The 20,005-nt window shown below is 47.2% G+C and overlaps 1 protein-coding gene across 16 annotated transcripts in view; it reads left to right on the top strand.

Moving 5' to 3' along the window:
* The window catches only part of RIMBP2 (RIMS binding protein 2), a 354,432-nt gene that overhangs the window by 174,918 nt on the left and 159,509 nt on the right, over nt 1–20,005 (top strand). For all 16 annotated transcript variants that reach the window (XR_015057048.1, XM_085876872.1, XM_085876874.1 and 13 more), the window contains one exon: nt 18,279–18,517. Coding sequence is in view for 15 of the 16 variants with exons in the window: in XM_085876872.1 (XP_085732998.1) it covers nt 18,279–18,517 (239 nt within the window). In the remaining variant the exon portion in view is untranslated. The remainder of the gene's footprint in view (nt 1–18,278; nt 18,518–20,005) is intronic.

The following is a 20,005-nucleotide window of genomic DNA, read 5'->3' as shown; positions in this document are numbered from 1 at the left end:
TCCTCGCACCCATCCCCCCACCTTCCAGAGTGTATCGCGATGACACGAGGTTCCCCACCCCCATTTCCTCGCTCTTCCACCCTTCTTAGCTCCCCCTCCCTTCACTCCCCCATCCCTCCTCACTTCTCCCTCCGTCCTCTCCTCTCCCCACCTTCTGTCCTCTCCTCTACCCTCCCTCCATCCCCTCCCTCCCTTCCCTCTATTCTCTCACTTCCCCTCCCTTCCCTCTGTCCTCTCCTTCCCCTCCCTCCCCTCCCTCCTAACCCCCCTCCTCACTCCCCCTCCTCTCTGCTCCAATCTCTCTCTCCCCTCCCTCTCTCCTCTCTTTCTCACTCTCTCCCCCTTAATAATGTTACGAATTTCCGCCCGCCGGCGTGCGGACAGCTGCTTTTAGCCGAATCACGGCCGTACGCCCAGCGGACGAACAATTCAGTCGCGACTTTCCGGAACAACGCCGAAAACCAGTCACGAGTGTGCTCCAAGCGCACACCATGGCCTAGTCAATATTCTACCCACGCGCGACAGGGTCAATCGCCGAATTGTCGATATACCTAATTATTCGCGCGGGCAGCCTACGGAGAGACTGTACCTCAGCGAGGTCTGCTTGGACACGAACCGCTAAGCGGTTCGTTCCGTTCTGGGATAACCGAGCGGGGTATTATCGCGAGACCTCGCTGGACCTGATTCTTTTATCGGCTATCAAAAGCCCGCTACCATTCTGAAATGCAATACGGCAGTTCAATGGGGAAAATGACACGACGAACAGGTTCACATTCAAATAAGCACATTTATTATTTTACACGGATACAAACAATCATGCAATGAATTGGTGAAACACGCATGCAGTTGATTTGTGATGAATGCGGGACCAGACAAAAGACGCGAGCAAGGCGAAGCACTACGACCATCTATAATTAATCATGTACAGTCACTTAACAGTTTCTCTACTTAACGGGACACGGCGCCACAACTTCCACACAAATAAAAGCAAGGAAAAGACCCCTTAAAGACAAGGGGGTCAGACTTGGACCCCTTAGGGTCTTTATGTCCAAGGAGCTTGGTTGACCGAAGGAACTCCAAGAGGCCGCCGCAGGTTACCTCCACCCTCGTGGTGACTTTCTTGGGCGTCCCTCTTGGACCCTCTCCAGCTCCTCACCGACTGCTGGGACCCTAGACTCCAGGCTCCAGCGCGGCTGCCCACAACTCCACACTCTCACACGAGGCCAGACTTCCACCGACTGACTCTCCAATCGATCACCCGACCACCAACGACTTCCACTCGCTGCCTTCAGCGTGCGCTTTTATCTCGCCTGGCGTCTCGCCCCTCCCCTCTTCCAGCTCCCGCGGGAACCTTCCAGAAGGAGGGAGTTTCCTCGCCGAATCGGGGGCATTTTTCTCCCTTTTCCAGGGCGTCGTTTCTTCATAGCTAGTCGTGTCGCTTTATAGCTCCACTTGCAGGGTTTGTGTTTTCTCCTGCTGCGCTTGGTGCGCAGATGTTATTCACTGGGGGGTGGGGCGTCGTCCACTTTCCCTCGTTGAATGCCAGGCTTCTGCTAGTCATCGCTGAGGTAGAAACGCAGTGGTGTGGTTGTGAAGGTTGTGGTTAATGTGGTGTGGTTGTTTGTAGTGGTGGCGTGGCTGGTGGTTGGCGTTCTGGTGGAGAAGGTGGTTAGGTGATGTTGGTGGTTGTGGTTGTGGAGAAGGTGACTGGTGGTTGGCGTTGTGGTTGAGAAAGTGGTTAGGTGATGTTGGCGGTTGGGGATGAAGTGGTTAGGATGGCGTGTTTGTTGAGATGCGGATGTGGTTGGGGTGGTTGAAAGGCGATGGGTCCAAAATAACGATAGTAACAGAAAAACACCACCTCAAAGATCACAGCCCTGATAACACGAATTAACCCATTAGACAACGGTGGGGAAATCTATCTGAACACACACTTATCGACATAACTGATCTAAGGACCTAGATGGTGCTCTGCGAATTTCCACAGCCGTAACAATATCAACATCAGTGAAACGACAGGTTGTATTTTCGAGTTACATATGTGTGTGTGTGTGTGTGTGTGTGTGTGTGTGTGTGTGTGTGTGTGTGCGTGCGTGCGTGCGTGCGTGCGTGCGTGCGTGCGTGCGTGCGTGCGTGCGTGCGTGCGTGCGTGCGTGCGCGCGCGCGCGTGCGTGTGCGTGTGCGTGTGTGTGTGTGTGTGTGTGTGTGTGTGTGTGTGTGTGTGTGTGTGTGTGTGTGTATGCAGCCGATGTTGATCTCTGTAAAGCGTTTGAATCAGTGAATCAGGATGCCCTCTGGAGGATCCTTGGTCTTCGTGGAGTGCCCCCAAAATTGATTAATCTGATGTCTGAACTATACTCTGGGAGTGAGAGTGCTGTTAGATGTGGTGATACCATCTCTGACTTATTTCCAGTTGTTACTGGAGTTCATCAGGAGTGTGTACTGGCCCCCACACTTTTCAGCGCATATATGGACTGGATTCTAGGGAGGATGTCGGAAAGATCAAGCTGCGGTGCATCATTTGGGAATGTCAAGATCTCTGACTTTGGTTTCACAGATGATGCAGTCATCATTGCGGAGACTCTAGATATCCTTTTGGGGGCCCTCGAGGTGCTGAATTAGGAGTCAGAGCCGCGAGGATTATGGGTTTCCTGGGTCAAAACTAAGATTGAGGCTTTCAATGACATCTTGGAAGCTGGTATCCTGTATGTACCTGTTTGTAGCGAGGATGTTGAGGTCACGGAGAGATTCAGCTTCCTTTCGAGTGATATTCATGTCTCTGCTGGCTGTGAGCCAGAGGTCAACAGACATCTGGGTCGGGCCTGGGGAGTCATGGATTCACTGGATCATGGGATGTGGCTCTGCCGGTACCTGTGCGGGAGGACGAAAGTCCGAGTCTTCAGGTCCTTGGTGCTTCCAGTCTTGCTCTATGGATGCGGTACTTGGATTCTGACCTGGGATCTGAGATGGAGACTTTATTCCTTTGGTACCAGGTCTCCGTAGAATCCTTGGCTATCGCTGGTCAGACTTTGTGTCCAATGAGCAGTTGCTGAGAGAGACTCAAATGAGATTTGTTACCTGCATAGTTCGTTAGCGTCAGCTGCGGCTGTATGGACACATGGATCGTTTTCCTGATGCTGATCCTGCTCACCAGATTCTCTCTGCGAGGGAGTCTCATTAGTGGAGGAGGCCAATGGGCTGACCCAGTGCCTCTTCGTTGCAGCATCTCAAGTAGATGGGGATGGTCAAGCATCTGTCTGAGGGATGGCCAGAGGCCCTGGAGTACCGGTGGAAAGTGGACGCAGTGACGCGCTGCTCTGGCGGATGCTTCCATACCTGACCTGACCTGAAATAAAGGCGATACACATGCATGTGGAAAGATAGCCGAGCTTTTCCCAGTACATATTTATTAAATTCTTTCTCATACACCAGCTTCACGAAGGTTAATTAGCATTCTACCCCATTATACGTTCAATTAAAGTTTATTTCATCACACCATCTCAGGTCAAGTCAGGGTCAGGTATGGGAGCATGCATTGGCGCAGTGCGTCGCTGCTTCCACTTTCTGCTGGTACTCCAGGTGCCTTCGTCTGGCCATCCCCCAGGCAGATAGATGCCTATCTCATCTCCTTGGTGCCCATCCCCATCTCCTTGAGATGCTCATCAATCTACTATAACCACGAGGCACGTGTTTGGCCCATTGGCATCCTCCACTGACGAGGCTCCCTCACTGAGAGAATCTCATAAGCAGGATCAGCGTCAGGAAAACGAGCCACATCTCCATACAGCTGCAGTTGATGCTCATGGACTATGCAGGTAACAAATCTCATTTGAGTCTCTCTCAGAAACCGCTTGTTGGACACAAAGTCTGACCAGTGATAACCAAGGATTCTCCGAAGAGACCTGTTGCCAAAGGAATTAAGTCTCCGTCTCAGCTTCCTGGACAGAGTCCTCTCACACTCATCAAGCAAGACTGGAGGCACCAAGAACCTAAAGACTCAGACTTTTGTCGGCCTGCATAGGTACCGACAGCGCCACACCCCATGATCCAGTGAATCCATGACTCCCCAGGCCCGACCAGATGTCGATTGACCTCTGGCTCACAGCCAGCAGAGACATGAATATCACTGCCAAGGAAAGTGAATCTCTCCGTGACCTCATCATCATCATCACCACAAACAGGTGCAGGCAAGATAGCAGCATTCAAGATGCCATTGAAAGCCTGGATCCTCATTTTGAACCAGGAAACCCAAAATCCCAGTGACTCTGACTCTTCATTCAGCACCTCGAGGGCCTTCAAAAAGATATCCAGTCTCCACAAAGATGACTGTGTCATCTACGAAATCAAGATCAGAGATCTTGACACTCGCAAACGATTCACATTAGCTTGATCACTCTGCCATCCTCCCCAGAATCCACTCCGTACAGGTGCTGAAAAGTGTGGGGGGCCAGTGGCACACCCCTGACGAACTCCAGAAACAACTGGAAATAAGTCAGAGATGGTATCACCACATTTCACAGTACTCTCAGTGCTCGTGTGTAGTTGAGACATCAGATTAATCAGTTTTGGTAGCACCCCACTAAGACCAAGAATTCTCCAGAACGCATCCTGATTCACTGAATGAATGCTTTGCAGAGATCAACATAGTCTGCAGAGGCCTATGTTGATCAACATAGGCTGTTCAAATCGGCCCCTGCCGAAACTCTCTTCTGCGTTCAGTGAGGACCCGAAGAGCAAGGTAACTGTCAATCGTTGACCTTTTTGGTGTAAAGCCTGACTGCTCTGGGTGTTTGTGCTCAAGCAGATGGTGGCGAACCCTTTCAAGAATTATCTGGGCAAAGACCTTGTCCGACACTGAGAGCAGCGTCACCCCCTCAGTAGTTGTTGTATTCTTGGCGATCACCCTTCCCTTTCCAGAGAGGGACAACAAGGCCCCTCTTCCAATTAGTTGTGATGATGCCTGTGTTCCAGACAGAGCACAGAACTGCATGCACCAACATGAGTACAGCATTTTTACTAGCCTTGAGAAGTTCAGTTTTCTTTGCATTTCTGGGTTTTACCGAATGAAGTGTTTTACGGTGGTCAGAGTGCAAATCCTGTCACCAATCTCCTTAAAAAATTAACCCAACTGCAGAAGGACGTCCGCAGACTCAGTTGGGCTCTCGATATGGATGGCCGTTTCGCTCACAAGTTGCTCCTCCACCCTTTGGTATCGGACATTCCTTTGGGATAGGATCGGACTTTAAAAAGAAAATGTTGCTGTTTGCGTGTGTTTTATCGCTCTTCCCTTCCTCGCCCCTCACACAACCTTCCCCTCCCCCTCACACTGCCTTTCCTTCCCCTCACACTACCTTTCCTTCCCCTCACACCACCTACCCTTCCCCTCACACCACCTTCCCCTCATGCTTCTTTCCCTTCCCTTCCCCTCATACCACCTTCCCCTCATGCTTCTTTCCCTTCCCTTCCCCTCACACCACCTTCTCTTCCCCTCAAAACCGGCTTGCCTTCCCCCCACGCTTCCTTCCCTTCCCCTCACACTGCCTTCTCTTCTCCTGACGCTGCTTTCCCTCCCCCTCCCATCACTTTTACCTCCTCACAATCTACCCTCCCCTCTCCACCCCTCATGGATATCTCAGGGCGGTCTCTACATCCTGTATTAATGCTCTGTTTTAATGTACCGTATTTTGTTCAATCCTGTGTTGCCTTCCTCCCCTTCTCCATAAGTCCCACTCCCAAACACAAGTCGAGAACCCCTTCCCCCTTTTCCTCCTTAAGTCCTCCTTCCAAACACATATCCCAAAATCCCTCCCCTCATGTTTACCTCCTCCCAAAACCTCTCCCCTTCCCCATTCCCTTTCTTCCCCATTATCTCTCTCCCACCCCCCGCCTGGAGTGTTTCGCGATGTTCGGTGAAACGTCACTCACCTCACCCCCTCCCCCCCTCCCCATCCTTCTTTGCTCCACCCTTCCTCACCACCTCCTCGCTCCCCCTCCTCACTGCCCCACCAAGTCTTGTGTTGGCTTAGTGGTTAGAGTGGCTGGCTTGGGATCTTAGGTTCCTGAGTTTGAACCCCGTTGGCTGCTGAATTAACACCACGTGGGGTTGACTCAGCCTGTCACCATGCCGAGGTCTGCAAAGTGAGTACCTGTGTACTGGTGTCGGGGCACAGCATCAGCGGCATAGTCGTGCTCCAACAAAATGATAGCTACCTGGCAGCAAAGTTGCCATACGCAAGAAGAAGACTGCCCCACCCCTCCTCCCTCCCTCCTTCTCACCCTCTTCTCTCTCTCTCCCCTCACCTCCCTCCTCTCTCCCTCTCCTCTCCCCCTCCCTCGTCTCTCTTGCCCCTCCCTCCTCTCTCTCCCTCTCACCTTCATTCTGGTATCACCTTCATACCAGTATCACCTTCATACAGTGCCGGATTTAGCCTTGGCTGGCCCTAAGGCATATTTTGAAATTTTAGAGAATGGCCTGAAAATTTTAAATTAGATCTCGGACTCATGGAAATGGACCCCAGAAATAAGATGAACTGATTGAAGAACAAAATATTTAATACAAAAAAAGACAAATATTTAATGTGAAAAGAAAATAGTTTATTTAATCCCTCTATACAATTTGTAGTGTATTAATATATGCATGACAAAACACGTACAGATTTGGCACTTTGCTTTTCAGTTTACTCGACCTTAGATTGCAACCTTGTGCGCTTTTGCAACTGCAAACTCTTCAATTACGGAACTGAAGTGCAGTTCTTGGAGCAAATCACTATCAATGCCCAAAAGGGCCAACGCACCAAGACGCTGTTGATGAATGGTAGAACGCTTCACATCTTTGATTCTCTTTAGCTGCGAAAATGAGCGTTCTCCTGAACAATTGGTGGCCATCAGTGCTAAGTATATTCGGAGAGCCACTTCAGTGTTTGGAAAGGCTGCATTAACTCCAGTGGTGTGCAGCAGCACAAACATATGCTGTGCACACCCTGTTGAGGGGAAACTTGAGGGCAGTTTGTTTTTGTACCAGCAAATGAACTGACGGAACTCTGACGCAAAATCAATATTCAGATCCTTGTGATACACACTAACAAGCCCTGTTATAGCAGTGTTGATATCCTCGTCGGTCATCGAGTCAAACTCTGTCAGAACGCTAAACCGCTGCAGCATTACAGAATATGCCACTATGCGTTTCTGCAATGCACTTTGCAGTTGGTCAATGATAACATAAAATGTATTAACTTTGAATTTTTGTTGGCCCGTCATCCCTTCTGTGGCATCATTAGCATTTCCATCATTGTCATGCTTCTTACGCTTGGGCATTCGCTGACTTTCGGATTTGTAAGTGCTGTTGCCGCAGCGATCACATGCTTGTTGCTCATAGAAATCAAAATTTTCTCTGCGCGCATGTAAAAACTCATTCAAACTCTTCAGAAGACAAATAGCCGGTGTTTATTCTATGGTGGCACTTTGCAACAACTTGCTGCAGCAGTTGAAGCGCTGCAAAATATCATTCCAAAGTTCACACATCAAGGCAACTTCTATGGTGCCCATCTTTTCTGCCAAAGAATCTGCCTCATTTCGTGTCTCCCTGTTCTGATTGTCATCTGCAGAGATCTCTTCGAGAGCACTCTGGAACTGGCGGTAACCGCGAAATAGAGCTTCAGTAGCATCAGCTCGGGCAGACCACCAGGTATCCGATGGGTGTTTTGAAACAAGGCACCCAGGTTGCTCTTCCACATGGGTCTGCAGGATACCCCAACAGTGTGTGGATGCCACAAAGAACGTATACAGGCGCTGCAAAAACCCCAAAAATGACACCGCTTCAATGCAACAATCCACCGCGGACTGACGAACTAGGTTCAAAGAGTGACCTACACAGGGAATGTAATCAACCAAACTGTACTTGCTCTTCAAAATTTGCTGCATACCATTGTACTTGCCCGACATATTACGAGCATTGTCATACATCTGACCGTGGCAATTGTCAAAGTCGATGTCATGGTCCTTCAAGTATTGGAGAAGAGTATCAGCAAGATTCTGACCTGTATGACGAGAGATACTAATGAACGTGAGGAAATGCTCGACAGGCTTGTGATCTGTCATGTTGACGTAGCGGAGGATGATAATGAGCTGGTCCGTATGGGCAATGTCTGGTGTGGAGTCCACTGAAACAGAGAAATACCACGACTTTGAAATCTCATCCTTGATGTGACCAAGTACTTGCCTGCCCATCATAGCAATTAATTCTTCGCAAATTGCTTTTGACAAATAAGACGTGTGACCGTGACCCCGATTGGCATGGTAATGGATGTGCTGGGACAAAAATGGATCAAACTGGCCAATCAACTCCAAAATGCCCAAGTCATTACCATTGCTGCTGGAGCCAACAATTTCGTTACTACCTCAAAACGACTGACCCCTCTCGCAAAGAAAAGTAATTGTGGCAACACATTTTTCCAATAGCTGCGCTGCTCCAGCATGTTTTGATGCAATTGCTTATCAACTCGACCGGCATCAGCACTCCGCTGACAAAATGTTAGAACTGATTCTATGTGTTTTGGGCTGATTTCATGGGCCGTTAGGTTCTGAACCGTATTCTTCCAATCAGTAAATCCTGAGCCAGAAAGATGTGCACCTCTGTCAGAGGAAAACAGAGTACATGGAAAACAAAAAACGCAAGCTTTGGCAGGAGAATAAACCAACCAATCACGATCAGCTACCTCCCCATTTGGCAAAACCCATTTGAAGGCACTGGCATGAAGAAAGTGATTTACCCCAGAGTATTCGCGCTTCGTTTCTGGATAACTGTCATCCAAGTTCTGAAAATGGTCAGTGCCCAAGCTGATGCACACATGGCACAGTTTGTCTGTGATGTTACCAAACAACCCGACATCGTTGGGAATCAGTGGAGTCGATACTGAAGCACCTTCACTGCTCGTGTCACCATCGTCGGCCGGCCTGTCTTCGACAGGATCAACTGCGGGGGATGTTGAAGGAGAGTCCTTCGTTGAATCTATATCATCATCACCACCAACACTAGCATCTTTCTCCACCACATGGAAAAACGATGTAAATTTATAAGTCTTCTTGAGTAGTTCATCCTCCTTATGCTTCTTTTTCTGCAACTCCTGAGCTCGCTCACAGCCACCTTTGCGTCCTGACATAACAATGAATTGAATCTGCAAATAGAACATCAGATGTACAAGTTTTAAAACCTTTTATTATAAAATACAAACCACATTAAACACTATACAGTGTTTAACTCACCTCCGACCGCAAGTTGGCAAGTTGGAGTCTAATGGCAAGTCGGAGGCGGGGCGGGGAAGACGCCTGCTCCCTGCCGATTGGCTAAGGGGGGACGCCATGCCGACGCGAGACTCCACCCATGCGCGCGCCTGCTGGCTGATGTGCGCACGAAGAATGCCGCGAGCGTCATGGCGTCAGGATGGACGTGAAGATGACGTTGTTGTCGTTGTTGTTGTTGCTGTTGTTGTTGCGGGAGATGGGGTATTCCAATAACAAATCGCAGCGCATTTACACTTATTCACCCTTTAGACCAAGGGAAAAAAGCTATCTATAAAACACGTACTTACCGAGATAACTGAGCAAAAGGAACCTGTATGTTGGCTGCGATAGATTTCCAAATTCATAACAATATTACGAGACCAATAAGAATTGTATGTAAAAAAAAAAAAAAGGTTGCCTAATTTTTTGTGGCCCGAATTTTTGGCTGGCCCTAAGGCACTTGCCTTGTATGCCTAATGGTTAATCCGGCTCTGCCTTCATATCGTTATCGACTTCATTCTGGTCTCACCTTCATATCGTTATCGACTTCATACCGGTATCGCTTTCATTCTTGTCTCACCTTCATATCGTTATCGACTTCATACCGTGATCGACTTCATACTGGTATCACCTTCATATTGTTACGGTACCGGCGCGTGGTCCGTGAGCCGACCTCTCCGACGGAGCCGCAAGTCGAGTCGTCCCGACCGATCGCCCGGAATATAGATCGCCGCCCGGATAAGTCCGAGTCGACGGGTCCTTGTACAAGAACCGAAATACGCCAATGGGTAGACCACGTGGGGTAGGGTCGATTGCCAATCTTAAATTTACCTAAATACCCACGTGATCCAACTACCGGGTTATTCCACCCTCGACAGAACTCGTACGGAACAAGCCGCTGAGGCGAGCCTTTCCCTTGCGCGATTCCGAGCGGCTTAATCGCCGAGAACCGTCGGTCCGAATGTCCCCCTTTTACGGCAAACCAACGGCTTTCTAACTCCCGACACACGAAATCCTCAGTCAATGAAAGAATCGACGCGACGAGCTGAAAACATTTAACAATTGGGGTATTTATTAATAATAATGGGGAACTAGGGAAGCACGTTAGAGCAGAACTATACCGACTATACAAAATTCAATGCAAACATTTACAGCACACAAAGCACTTAACAATTTCCTACTTATTAGACGGGCCCACGGACACACGTACGCACACACACACACCCAAGAAATGGTGGCTGAGGCCTTTGATAACGGGCTCCAGCTCGGAGGACAGGTGAGCTGAAACCCAGGACCTATTATATCTCGAACCTCTCCACCTCGTGTGGTCTTCAAGTTGTTCGGACCCGGGCTACAGCGAGAGCGAGCTGGACCCAATCGCCATGAGGCGCGATCCTTCCCGAGCTCCAGCGAATCCTCCCGCGCTTCAACACATGCTGGTGAGACGAGGCGCCGATCCTTCCCGTTCATGCGCCGCTTCCTCGAGGAACCACCTCCAAGATGAGGCCGATGAGTCGCACCAAGCCGGGAACCAAAACGGAGAACAAAGAGCTCCACGAACCAAGAAGAAGAAGAAGAACCACCACCAGCAGCTCGAGCCGAGCAACTGGCTCAACTCTCTTCCAAACAAAGCAGATCTCCAAAAAGTCTCCACCGGAGCCAAGCCGAGGCCGAAGCTCCCTGAGCCACCAACCCACTCGAACCAAGTAGGACCTGAAGGCCTGCTGAACAACCAAAGCAGAAAGCCTTCAAAAAGCCTCCTCCCTAACCCAAGCCAAGCCAAAGCAGAAGTCGAAGCTCTACTGAAAGCCCCCCCCCCCCCCGAACAAAGCAAAGTATCCCTTTTATATTCCTATCCGCCCCCTCCCCCGCTCCCGGCATGACTCATGCCCTCGTGATCCACCCCCCGCTCAATTGTGGGTGGGAGGGAGTTGACGTCATGAATCACGCGACGGGAGGGCTCTTCTTCCTCTTCGCAGAAGAGGGGGAGGGGCGTCTCCATTGTGTTATGATCGCTCCCTAACTATTAAATTGAATCTCGCAGCGCACTTAATCAATTTCTGCCCATTGAACAATGGAAGGTGAACTATCGAGGGAACAAGCACTTATTGACATAACTGACTAAAGGAACCTGAATGTTGTGTGCAATCGAATTCCCAAATTCGTAACAATATCGTGATCGACTTCATACTGGTGTTGTTACGAATTTGGAATCCTTGTGCACACAGACAGACAGCCATCCCCGTAGCTTAGTTATTTCGATAAGTATGTGTTTCTAGTTTGGGTCCCGTCCCTAGTCTAGTGGGAATTGGATGTTCATGCGCTGCGGAGTTGTTTTGATAGTTATGATTTTTTTACTACAACAACTTTCAACGACGGCATCTGCCTTCGCTTCCTTCCACCACCCTCTACCGGCACCATTGCACACGTGCGTGTCATCACGCACGTGGGCGGACTTCACGAGGACCTGACGTCTCTCTCGCCCAATCCGGGGAATGCGAGTGAGTTTGCCGTAGGACGGCCAATAGGCGAAGTCCATGCAGGACCATATTACTCTCTTTGTTTGAGGGGCGGTCCGTCATGCCGGCCGTCACGCCCCCCCCACCCCCCCCCCCGGTCCAATCAGCAGACTTGGCGCCCCTTTCAGCAATTCACGGGGGCGACAAGCTAATCGCGCGACGGAACCATCCAATGAGGAGGCGAGTGGCGAGGAGAGCAATCCCTCCCGCCTGAGAAGAAAGGAGTGGTTGTCGGGACAAGCGTGAAGAGAGTTGGGCGTCCTGAGTCTGCTCGCGTGCGCGTCTCTGCCTGGGCTTGCGACGGACTGCATCCCACGCTTCGAGGGTGTCTCGTACGGCGCGTTGCAGCCAGCAGTCGAGTTTCATCGGGGGAGATCGCCCCGTCTAGCCTCCGCTGGATTCGGCTGCCCTGGTCCGTGCTTTTGGCAACTGGAGCTCCCGAAGTTGTGGACATCCAGCCACGTGCTCGCGGCCAGGTAGCCAGCCGTCTTGACTCCCAGCTGAACTATCCTCCTCAGCTGGAGAGCCGAATAAAGACCTTTGAGGTCCATCTCTTTTCTATGGGTGTGTGTCTGTGTGTGGGCCTGTCTTGTCGAAGTAGAACTGGAAAGTGCTTTTGCTTGTACATTAATTTCATTTCTTATAGTCGGTTTAACTCTGCCCTTCCATGTTCCTTCCCCCCCTATTGTGAATAAATATCCATTTGTTGAATGTTTCAGCTCGTTTCTGTCTTTTCCTTCATTGGCTGAGCATGGTGCGTGTCGGGAGAATTAATAAGGCCATTGCTGCAGTAGTTGTGCATTTGGACCGAAGGGACCTAGGTAACCATCCACTCGGGTTACGCACGGGTCGAGCATGGTTACGGCTCATCCCGTTCGAGCTCTGTCGAGGGTGTGGATTCCTCGGTAGCTCACCACATGGGTCTCTAGATATTTTGAAGATTGGCAAATAACCCTGTGCCCACGCGGTTGATTTATTGACGATTCACGGTCCTGTAAGGGACCCGTACCTTCGGAGTTATCCGAGGGTAACGATCTGAATTCCGGGTGTTCGGTGGAGTCGACTCTGCTGCTCCAACTAGCGGTCGTTACCCGACCCACAACAGTATCACCTTCATACCGTGATCGACTTCATACTGGTATCACCTTCACATCGTTATCGACTTCATTCCGGTATCACCTTCATATCGCTATCGACTTCACACCGTGATCGACTTTATGCCATGATCGACTTCATACCGTGATCGACTTCATACCGGTATCACCTACATATCGTTATCGACTTCCTTCTGGTCTCACCTTCATATCGTTATCGACTTCATACCGGTATCACCTTCATATCATTATCGACTTCATACCGGTATCGCTTTCATATCGTGGTCGACTTCATACCGGTCTCACCTTCATACCGGTCTCACCTTCATATCGTTATCGACTTCATACTGGTATCACCTTCTTATCGTTATCGACTTCATTCCGGTATCACCTTCATATCGTTATCGACTTCATACTGGTATCACTTTCATATCGTTATCGACTTCATTCTGGTATCACCTTCACATCGTTATCGACTTCATTCCGGTATCACCTTCATATCGCTATCGACTTCATACCGTGATCGACTTTATGCCATGATCGACTTCATACCGTGATCGACTTCATACCGGTATCACCTACATATCGTTATCGACTTCCTTCTGGTCTCACCTTCATATCGTTATCGACTTCATTCTGGTATCGCCTTCATATCGTTATCGACTTCATACCGGTATCACCTTCATATCATTATCGACTTCATACCGGTATCGCTTTCATTCCGGTCTCACCTTCATACCGGTCTCACCTTCATATCGTTATCGACTTCATACTGGTATCACCTTCTTATCGTTATCGACTTCATACCGGTATCACCTTCATATCATTATCGACTTCATACCGGTATCGCTTTCATATCGTGGTCGACTTCATACCGGTATCGCTTTCATTCCGGTCTCACCTTCATACCGGTCTCACCTTCATATCGTTATCGACTTCATACTGGTATCACCTTCTTATCGTTATCGACTTCATTCCGGTATCACCTTCATATCGTTATCGACTTCATACTGGTATCAACCTCGTATCGTTATCGACTTCATACCGGTATCACCTTCATATCGTGATCGACTTCATACCGGTATCGCTTTCATTCCGGTCTCACCTTCATATCATTATCGACTTCATTCTGATATCACCTTCATATCGGTATTGCTTTCGTTCTGGTATCACCTTCATATCGTTATCAACTTGATACCGGTATCACCTTCATATCGTTATCGACTTGATACCAGTATCACCTTCATATCGTTATCGACTTCATACCGGTATCACCTTCATATCGTTATCGACTTCATACCGGTATCACCTTCATATCGTTATCGACTTCATACCGGTCGGTATCACCTTCATATCGTTATCGACTTCATACCGGTATCGCTTTCATTCCGGTCTCACCTTCATATCATTATCGACTTCATTCTGGTATCACCTTCATATCGGTATTGCTTTCATTCTGGTATCACCTTCATATCGTTATCGACTTGATACCGGTATCACCTTCATATCGTTATCGACTTGATACCGGTATCACCTTCATATCGTTATCGACTTGATACCGGTATCACCTTCATATCGTTATCGACTTGATACCAGTATCACCTTCATATCGTTATCGACTTCATACCGGTATCACCTTCATATCGTTATCGACTTCATACCGGTATCGCTTTCATTCCGGTCTCACCTTCATATCATTATCGACTTCATTCTGGTATCACCTTCATATCGGTGTCGCTTTCATTCTGGTATCACCTTCATACCGCACACCCGATTCATATAAAATAATAACCAATTGGCAATTGCATTAAAAACAGCCACGAGGGCAAAGAAAAACGAGATTGCTTGGATAGGTGCTTGGATGCTGAGGGTTAAAAGTTAAAACATACTGTACTTGCTTCCGGATACATCTTGACCTCATCCATTTCACTGTTCATGTTCCATATTCAGCCGAGAGGCCAAGTACATCAAAGCTTTTCCAATCATGTACAGTATTTAAACATTGTAAGCACCCTGCTTCGATTTGTTGGTGATTTTCCAGGTTTTTTTTTTCATATCGATTTTTTTCGGTATAACGGTATATTCAGAAATCCAATACCAGTATATCGATATGAAAAATCATATCGATATATCGCCTGACCCTAATCCAAAGTTATTCAAGTTTAAAGGTCCTCAAGTACTGTGTAAATACCCTGCATATTGTCTAGAAGCCAAAATCTGTAGCTATACTAGCCTAGAAAATAGGTTCGCTGCTGATTTCATGTTAGAATGGTGCAACTGGTGTTTTTGAAGAGTCTAGGCATGACCAAGTCTAGTTCCACTTGTTGCCAAGTCTGCATCTGAATATTATGGCCGCCATGACAGTAATCAAAATGGCCGCCATCAGATTTAGTCTTTTTCTTACTGCAAATTGTAGTGGCCAGAAATTTGTCACGATTGTGAAATACTATGTAATCTGACATGAGGAACACTATTTTGTGCTTTATTTTTGTACTGGATCACAACTTTTCACATAATTGACAACTTAAAGACGAAATTGAAAATGCACATACGAGCAACAAATGTGAAAAAGAAAATGTTTAGCACTATTGATGGAGATGGGTTTACAGTCAGTCAAAGGTTATTTCAACAGCTGTCAGATTCTTTCTAACACAAAATTACGTTGCTTTGCAGAAGAGAATAGTGTTGTGTGAACACCCAAGTACAATTTTCAGAGCTATTGATCGGCTTGTACACTGAACGGGTTCCTACAAAGGGCTTTGCATCCACATGCTTTTGTGCAAGGCAGTCCATTCCGTGTACATTTGCACCGTCGAGTTGAGCATGACCCACGGCATTTGCATGTCGTCAGTTCTACACAGTAAGCAGTAATAGGCTGTGCAGTCATGAATCGCGGCTGAAATGTCTCGTTGCCATCTTTGACGACCTGTTCCCACCCACAGTTCTCAGGTGCAGGTAGATGTGGTTCAGATTCCAAGGCTCTTCCTCCACACAAAAGTCTGGTAGTGCGCTCGCTTGATGTGTAGAATCAGAGCATCGCGAGTTGGAGGCAGATTCTCAATAGCTTTGGTCAGACTGAGAAACAGATCACATCAGAAACAGCCCAGGTGTTTGGGGGTCAGTTTTTTGCCTCCTGAAGCCACATGAATAATGTCTTGGCAGATGCTCAGAACTTTGTTCTTGGTATCTGTCTCATCCGCTTCTTCATTGTCCATCTTGTCAGTGCTGTCACCACCACAAAGAAGCTTTACAAGCATGTACAGGGTTTCACGTACAATTCGCTCTGCATTTTCTGTGTTCAGTCCACCGATAATGCTATGCCCTGGAGAGTGTTTTACGTCACTGTAAATCTTTATGCCCACTCTGAAGATCCAGCTAAGGATTTCGTTCTCATGATGAGGCAGACTGCACTGGGCCAATTCATCTTCTTCAGAACTTTCACCTTCTTCAGATAAATCATTCACGGCGGTTCTCATGGCAAACTTTGTCACAGTTGAGGACGCAACTATGAGGGGTTTGTGACATCCAATGGCTGCACGAATGTCACCTTGTCACTACCAAAGTGAACCTCCACTTTCTGCTTGAAATTGTAGCTTTTGTAGGCTCCAGCCTCAATTCCAAAATCATTCAATAACAGCATGCTGTAGTGTTCCCAGATGTTTTTCAGGGTAAACACATGTCCCTTCTGCAGCTCTTTCTCAAGCTGGTTCATCACATTTCTGAAACAGATGCTTTCAGGAGACTGGTTTTTCTCTCCACTCTCCTTTTTATACTTTCTGCGAAAAGAAACATAACACTTGAGGTGATATTTACCTTCAGCTGCCATCAAGTCTGAAACACCTGCAAACCTGTGACGCATGGTGGGGTCCAAATTGGGCCAAACTAAGCATCCTGGATGATGTGTGATCAAATTCAACATTTGTCAGGACACCAGCTTTTCCAGGAATGTCAGTCTGGCAGAAAGCGCATTTTGACCAATCCACAGCGCTGTGCTTGTATCTTAGTGACTTTGGGACATGGTATTTCTCTGAGGAACCTGATGTTGTGGGTATCTCTTCTGCGTAAGTCACAGATTGTGGCTGAATCCTTGACTTCAGTCTGTCTATTTTTTGTGCGTGAGTAAAGTCACTATAGCAGAATTTGTGCCATTGAATCTTTTCGACGTGCTCCGGTACAGAATATTTTCTGATTCTTGAGAATGAGTCAACATATTTAGCGTCATTATATTTCTCTCTTTCTTTGCAACATTCAGCTACAGTTTTCACACCAACGATTGTAGTCTTTCGAAGTGGCGTTGACTTGCTAGTTTTTGAACTGTCCTGGCAAATAAAGCATTTATTCCAGTCTACATGCTCTTCTTCTTCTCGATCCCTTGAACCCCCTGTGAGAAATCTTGCGGCTTTCATTTTTCAGTTAGTCCTGGGTAACAGAAAAACACACAGTTATGTAGTTTAGGTTCATTTTATAGCAAAGTTGTAAAATTCATTGATTGTGGTTTGTATAATCAGACATTCTAATTCGAGCCTGAACATTTCTTTAAAAATAATATAGTGAAAAACAAGTCATATTATTTTTAGAAAATGGATGGAGCAATGTTTTTTTCTATACTCCGATCAGCTCAGGCATGCTCAAAAACATGGAAATCGGCCCTAATTTTGTAATTTCATGTCAATTTGCGGCTGAAATATGACGAAAAGTGTATTTAATGGCGACCATTTTGTAAACTGTCATGGAGGCCATACTATCCATATCGAGAGTTGGCAACAAGTTGATTCACGTTTCTGTGTGTCTGGACGGTCAATTTACACCTGTTTCACTATTCTAACACGGAATCAGCAGGGTCGCACACTATTCTGCATTGGGCCTCCTGACTAATATACAACACAAGGTAACAGTCAAAATATCAAGTCTCGTTCACATCCAAAGTCGATATTCAAAGAATTTCCACAAAAGAACGTTTACCCTCAATAAAATTAGGTACACCGGGTCTATACAAGTTCCAAGATCATTTGATTTGCCTTTTTCAACGTTAAAACAGTCTTCCTTTTTTCCTGTTACTCTATGACATTAATCTATAAATGATCATTGTTGATATATAAAACAAGATTCTCTTTCTTAATATTGTGTTCTTCCTTGAGACACCTCTTGCCAGAAACTTTATGCTATAATGTGTCTGTTTGAGAGTCAAAAGCACTGATGATAAAGTCAACAAAGTGCTTTCTGCCTTGTCAATAACAAACAGCTGAGCCTTAAAATGGGTCATTTCCACTTGCCAATCATTGATTGTCCCAAGTGTAGAGAGGAGGATAGATATGACTAAATAACACCAATTTATAGTGCCTTGTATCCCAGACAGTCTATCCTCATTTGTATCTTTCAAACACAGATCATGGAGGTTGCATCACCAGTCGCCACCAATGTGGTTCTTGAACCATCACACCTGCAGGGAGCATCAACACATGGCATCACCGTGCGCACACTCTCCTCTCACGGTGATTCTGTGGACTCTGCACCAGCCACGTTGCCATGCGAAGGTCTCAAACAGTCAGGACCCCACACTCCTGCCTCCGAGGAAATAACGGACCCCAGGCCAGCCTCACTGCCCTCGCTACCAGAAACCAACAGGTTTGGATGGTGATGTCTATTGGGGTGTTCATACCTTTTTTATAGTCTATTGGGGTATTCACACTTTTTTTAATGGAGTCACATATCAACAGGGGGTGGGGAAGAAAGAGAGACAGACAGACAGAGACGCAGAAACCTGCAACCAAAAGGGATGGATAGGTTGAGGTAACAGGGAAGATAAGATTGTGTGCAGGGATTGGCGATGACATGACATGGTGGTACACCACCTGCTTGAAGCTCTGGAGCGAAGAATGTGATTGAATATCATCATGAAGGTGGTCCCACAAATGGGAGAGGAGAACAAAAGAGTGAAGGTGTGCAGTGAGCCTGAATTTTTTGGGTTCAATAAGGAGAGTGTTGGTGGAAGAATGCTTGGGTCTTGGAAGATCTTGGGAAGATTGGAAGGCTGAGAGAGCAAAGGAGTGAGACAGGAGGAGAGTTCGTAAAAATCAGAGAGGCCTCCGACCAACCAGTGATGTGAGCACAGCAGACCTTGTGTTTTGATCTCATCACGGGAGATTCTAATAATATTGAGAGCTCTAGATTTCACAATATCCACGAGCTGGGGCACCAGCCCATGAAACGGTCCTTTGGAAAACAGTACTTCATTGAGCTATGGACAGAGGACTCCTCGACTGATAGCAAGGAGTTCCATGTCGTTGTAGTAAGTGAGACTTGGTTTAGTGAGGAGAGTAGTTGGAGGACAGTTATTGTAGTATGTGAGACTTGGTTTAATGATGAGAGTAGTTGGAGGACTGGATTAGAAGGCTACAAGGTGTACAGGTGTGATAAGAAAGAGAAAATAGGAGGAGGTGTAGCAATCTGCATATATTCGAGTGAGGTGTACTTTCACAGGCAGAAACAGGACGGGGTGGTTAATAGGGAGGTCACGAGCATTATTAAAGATAAACCGAAGGTATTTATGAAGTACGAGCAGGGGTACCTGGGGTTGCCCGGTGCTTTTCTAATACTGTTGGTATTTTGAAGAAATCTTTTTTTGTCTATTTTTAGCTCATCTGGAACGTAGTTCTGGGGAGCTTATACAATGGTGCCTCGTCCGTCAGTCCGTCCGTCCATCCACAAATACTTGCAACTTCTCTGAAACTACAAATACAATTTCGATGAAACATTACCCCAACCTTCATCACCCATGATGTACCAAAGATTGCTCACATCATTAAAAAAAATCGGGTCTGAAGAGGTCACCTCCCAAAAGAGGTATTTGCTTTAAACTACACATACAATTCCAATGAAACTTGACCACCACCTTCATCACCCATGATGTGCTAAAGTTTTATTTATTTATTTATTTATTTATTTATTTATTCATTCATTCGTATACCATGTCGAGGCTCGTGTCAGAGCTAATACACAGACCATATAACAAGGCAGGAGACAAGAGGGGCAGGAGAGGGAAACATAAATAGTGGGTAACAGAGACAAGAGGAGATCTGTCGAAGGTAATGGGATGGGGCGGGGTACCCGGGG

This window comes from Eptatretus burgeri, chromosome 4 (assembly GCF_056783735.1).
Source record: "Eptatretus burgeri isolate ZD-2024b chromosome 4, Ebu_testis_v1, whole genome shotgun sequence".
NCBI lineage: Eukaryota > Metazoa > Chordata > Myxini > Myxiniformes > Myxinidae > Eptatretus > Eptatretus burgeri.
Note: the sequence above shows the minus strand (reverse complement) of the source record. Positions and strands in the feature narration are given on the sequence as shown.